The 5608-nt window shown below is 39.0% G+C and overlaps 1 protein-coding gene across 1 annotated transcript; it reads right to left on the bottom strand.

Annotated features, from left to right (window-relative positions):
- Positions 1-238: 238 nt before the first annotated feature.
- Positions 239-1595, bottom strand: foxq1a (forkhead box Q1a). Its single transcript, XM_003438117.5, has one exon. The coding sequence runs from the start codon at positions 1416-1418 to the stop codon at positions 597-599; it is 822 nt and encodes a 273-aa protein (XP_003438165.1). The 5' UTR covers positions 1419-1595; the 3' UTR covers positions 239-596.
- Between the last annotated feature and the right edge of the window lie 4013 nt (positions 1596-5608).

The following is a 5608-nucleotide window of genomic DNA, read 5'->3' as shown; positions in this document are numbered from 1 at the left end:
GAAAGAGAAAAAAAAAGAACAATTCCAAGTTTATTATCATTATTATTATTATTATTATTATTATTATTATTATAAAAATATTGCTCAATGCAAGATTCCGAAAATAGTTTCGAGGAGGCGTCAGATGAATACGCCCTCGTGAATAGTGCAATCTATAATTGCACTGGCAGTTAACTATGCTTTTATGAGGGATCTATAATTCCATTTATAGGTAGGCCATAACAACAGGAAACAGATATCAGCACAACTTTTTTATTATTAATTTCATATTTCTCAAAATAAAAAGACATAAAAACAGTCAAAGTGCTTATTTTAACAGGTTTGTTAAAGAAATAAAGTTAAAGCTCTGCTCGGTAACATTTCAGAGTGTGAAATTTCAAGTTTGAAAACGCTTTAAGGATAAACAACTACAAAAATAAAAGGGAACCACCATCCCGCCACAGTTATGTCAGATTAAATCAAGTACACAGATGAAAGTGGTTTCTGTCTGTCTTTGGTGTTTGGCCGTCTTCATCCTCAGTCTTCACGATTAGCTCAAGCTGATTTGGAGTCACCGAACAGCAAGTCCACATTTCTTTGTGATATTGCAAGACTGTCTATGAAAGAAACCCACCACCATAGGGGGCTGATACATGCTGGACACTGGAGTCCACATGACAGGGTGACTTTACGTATAGATATGAGGCAGGTGTGTTTGAATGATAAGTCATTAGTTCAGAGTAGTAAGGCCAGGGGAAGGCAGGAAAGGGAGGCAAATGTTCGTTTTTTAAGTCTCTCTTGAACGGCTTACTGAGGATGCTGTCAATAGCGAATGAACTGGTAAACTTGGGACAGGAATCAGTCTTGGTGCTCGGGGCAGACTGGTGAATGCGCTGCGGCTCCTCTGTGTGCTCGGGCTCCTCTTGTTCCCTGCTGAATTTTTTGTTAATGCGCTTTCTTCTACGCCGGAACACCCCGTCAGCAAATGTGTATTCGCTGTGAGGATTGAGCATCCAGTAATTGTCCTTTCCCCAGGGCCTGGAAGGGTCCCGGAGCACTTTGAGAAAACAATCATTAAGAGACAGATTATGACGAACCGAGTTCCTCCAGCCGGTGTAAGTGCCTCTGAAGAACGGAAACTTTTTCATCAGATAGTCGTTTATCTCCGCCAAAGTCAGACGTCCACTGGGTGAGTCCCGGATGGCCATAGCGATTAGAGCGATGTATGAAAACGGGGGTTTGGGTCTCCGTGTGTACGGCTTGGACTTGCCGCTGCCGCCGCACGGGGTAACAGGTGGAGGACTGTGGGCCACGCAGTCCCCATCCGACCCCAGCTCCTCTTCAGGAGGGAAAGGAGATCGCTCATGACCCTCAGCATCACTGGACATCTCGAAATGCTTCATGTCATAGTGACTACCACACAGCACCTCCAGCTTCATGGTTAGTGTGCTGCTCTGTAGAATCTGTCCAGCAATAAACCTCGGAGAGCTCTTTGCGTAAAGTCCGAAGCTTTGTGTGAGTCAAGATGCGGAGAGTCTTGGGCTGTATCCAAAGGAGTGTGTCTTCTCAATCATACCTGCCAGAGCGCTGAAGCCCGTCTCACCTTGGGTCCGCGTTAGCGGCATTTTATAGGCGGCTTACCTCAGACCCACCCCAAGGGGGCGGGGCATGTGAGTTTAAAATATTGAGAACATCACAAAATACCTTCACGCTGCGTTCCAGTGTCTTTATTAGAAGTTTCACAGTGACCATTTAATATAATATTTCGAACATTCCAACCCACACATCATTCAAAGCCGGTTTAAAAGTCTCACCTGTGAAATGTTAAGGCACACACCTTGAGACTATTTTACCTGAGACAACCAGGGGGCGTATATTTCCTTTGCATTTAAGGTGCGGTGCCTCCAGGTAGTTTTATTTGTCCCATTCAGGAAGCACCGTAATCACAGCAAGGGCTATCCATATTTGTGTGTGTGTGTGTGTGTGTGTGTGTGTGTGTGTGTGTGTTTGTGGAATGATTTACTTCATCTTATTTTTTTTAAACAACCCTTTTATGATGAAAACAATCAACTGCACAATCTTTCCATGCTGGTGTGTAATATTTAAACAACACTCGGGTCTCTCTGCCAGCACTCGTCACACATTCACCTGCTTTCGAGATGTCTCATATCAAAGCTCAGTGCTTAGGTGTGAACTTTTAATGTCATGCCAATTTACCAGCCCACATGGAAACTTGTGTTATTGTGTTTCTGTCACTTAAACAGTGCATCCTGTCCTTCCTGTTGCTCAGAATTCCTCTAACAAATGATCATTAATTTTCTCTTTTTGGTAATTGCGTTGAGGTTTCGGAAGGCTTTAGAAATGTCTAAGAGTCTTGCAATGTCAGCCCGAGGAAATTGTAGTACAATTACACCAGGTGTATCAATTCGTGGAGACAAATTGTTGATTTCTATGTGATCTGTATATTGTACTCTTATTGGATGATGCCAGTCATCTTCTCTCAGCTACTCCCCCAGGTCCAACTCTGACTATTGCTGAACAACCCATCTTTGTGTAACATACCTCCGGGAAATAGATGCAACCAATTGCCACGACAGGCTGTGCATCCACAGTGTCATCAGATAAACGGAAAAAAATATATATCCTTGTAAAACCACCTGGAACTCAGTGTTGACATTACCCTCATGCTGTCACTGTGCCAAGTGCAAAATTATTCAACTGCTGTTTATGCAAACTGTGCGTTCAGTAAGTGTTTGTAGAAGGTAGGCCGAGCATGTTTGTGCTGGTGTGAATGTTTTGATTTTCAGGTAATAATCTGTTTGTGTTGAGTGTGACACAGAACCTGTAGTGAAGTCACTACTTTGAATGGTGGCATGTCAAGGATGGAATTCTGTAAGCTAACCACACAATGACAGCAGCTCACATACCATGTATTCACTCTGCTCAGTGCATGTAGTAGCTTGTGACGCCATGTCTCTATTTGTATATACATGGTGATATGTGTATAAAGCTTTAAATCATTTATTATGGCTTTATAATAAGATATTTGAAAAAAAATATGCAATATCACAAGTGGAGTAATTAAAAGTTACATACAAAATCATAGATACATATGTATGTGTGTAACTGTTTCTTATGAAGGAAAGACTGTAAATATTCATTTGATAGTATGGTGTACTTAAAGCCAGTATACTAATGAGCAGTTATAGTAATTCTATGCTACTCCAATATTTCTAAAGGCATGTGTGTGCAGTGTGCGTACTTAAACAACATATCATTTTGTAATAATACACAATAATGTAATATTTTAAAATGGTCTATTTTAAGATGGTTAGATAATACAAATGTTTTATAAGCTTCTCGTTTGTGTGTTTGTGAGTTTAGAATATAAAATTAAATGCATATAATGTGAAATATAAATCAATTGCATGAAATATTATTTATGTTTTAAAGCCCTTAAACCTGCAAAGCTATAAAATTGAAAAACCTCCAAAGAATTAGGAATGCTTTTCTCTGAACAGCACAGTAATGATAACATTGTTCGCAAGCATGTTCGTTGAGCAACGGAGACACATTGGCCGCGAAAGCACCATCTTCCTTTGTCAGAACGTCAACATTTACTGCCAGCGTGGCCCTGATGTTGTTGTTGAAACATAACCTGTTGATATGCTGGAATGAGGAACACGGTAAAGTACATAGCCAGACACTTAGTGACTAATGCCCTGATGGTTGTGAATACTGTGCAGTGATTCACTGGCACCATTTTCAGTTCCAAAACATTCAAGAATCCCAAACTTATGCCAAAATAATAAAAATGCATGCCAAGATTTTTCAATTCAGTACAATAAAGTCACACCTGTTCACAAGCGTCTAGTAGTTTCATGAGAACCCATTTAAGGTAGAGCATACCTGTGTAGCACATTCTGCGGTCACTCACAGACTTCATGTGGCCAAATTTTGTAAAGTTTAACTTTCATTCAATCAAAGTGTTGGCTTTGACTCACAAAACAGTCACAACCCAGTGATTTTCCAAAGAATCGTTTGTTTAATTGTTTGTCAAGGAAAATAGTTTCCCACTCATTTGTCAGAGAGCACACGGAAGAAGTTAAATAGCTTTAGGTGACTGCACGATTAAAAGACAAAACAGCACATGAAGGGCAACAAATGTGTTGTGACAGTAGATTTAACAGCCATGTCGAGCACTGCTCATTTCTCAGCGATACACCTGCTTCATTTTGCTAAAGCTGCAGAGTCACTAAGCGCTTTTGATGTTAAACTAAAAAATAATGCACCCTAGTATAAACAAAACACGAGACAATGAAATAACATTATACATACTGTTGAAATGTGCTTACCTTTGTATGTGCATCAAGCAAATATGGCTTCCAATCAAAAATATGATTGCTTACAGACAGAGTTTTCATGGTTTTCTTTAACTAATATTTATCAGTAGATTATTGTCTCATATGTCCAGGACAGATAATGACTCATCGTTAAAACATATAAGAGAAAAACATTTAAACCCTTCTTAGAATTTCAGTAATGTAAACTGTTGTGCCAGATTCCAGTCTAAACATAGTTGAAGATTTCAGACTGATGGCAATTTTGTTTGCCACTAAAGGTGTGTGTCTTTTTGTGTGTGTTTTTTTTATCCAAACACATGTTAGCGTTTCAGTGGAAAGCTGCAGATCATTTGTGATGCGTTTGGTAAACGATTAAAAATGTAAGAGTAAAGATCTAAAGGTAAAGGCATCTTCAGAGGTGGGATTAAATTTAAGTGGTTCAAACAGAAATATAATTTCATATCTATTCCGGGCATGTTTTCATTTTTTTTAGTGCTATTTATGGAAACTATGTTTTAATTATCATTGTAGAAAAGTCTGACCTCAAAATATTTCACAGTTACTAATTGCTTTATTTTGACAGCTCAGTTTTGAAACCAGCTTGCCAGTGTCTCAGCACTTAACTGGAGCATTATGGTTTTGCACAAACATTCTTAGTCAGACTCAGACAGCTTATAGGCATTGCTTCTTCATGTACATTTTGCTCCACATGTTGGGTCATGTATATCTCGCCCCGGCCTCTGAATCCACACATTCTGTCTCTCGTGTAAGAAGTTTAGCCATTTTCTTTGCCTTTCAATAAGTAATTTGTGTGACACATATTTAAATATGTCAGGAAACAAATTTCAAGTTCTTTCATGTCTCTCAACAGTCAAAGCATGGGAGAAGGAATGAAAGCAGGCCATTGCCTGTTGCTGGTTTGGGAAGTTTCTATTTCTGAGCTGTGCCTTGGAAGGCAAAGGGTAATGAGGTGCTGCAAAAATGAAAATAAAAAGTATTGGAGACACAATGAAAATGTAAGAGACGCTTTCTGCAGGGAAATAAAGATATGTATTTATGTATAATATTACTATTAAACAAGGCAATTCAAGCATAGTGTATAATATTACTGACTAAATTAATACTATTTAAAGGAGAATTACAATACTGCTAACAGAAGACATGTGCAGAATGTATTTAAAAGTTTGCATCAGATTTAAGTTAAGATTATTACATCCAGCCTGGAACAAGGTTTGGCAGCTATATATTAGGTGCAGGGTCTTGGTGTAAATCAAAGGATATGGATC

Source organism: Oreochromis niloticus, linkage group LG18 (assembly GCF_001858045.2).
Source record: "Oreochromis niloticus isolate F11D_XX linkage group LG18, O_niloticus_UMD_NMBU, whole genome shotgun sequence".
Lineage (NCBI taxonomy): Eukaryota > Metazoa > Chordata > Actinopteri > Cichliformes > Cichlidae > Oreochromis > Oreochromis niloticus.
Note: the sequence above shows the minus strand (reverse complement) of the source record. Positions and strands in the feature narration are given on the sequence as shown.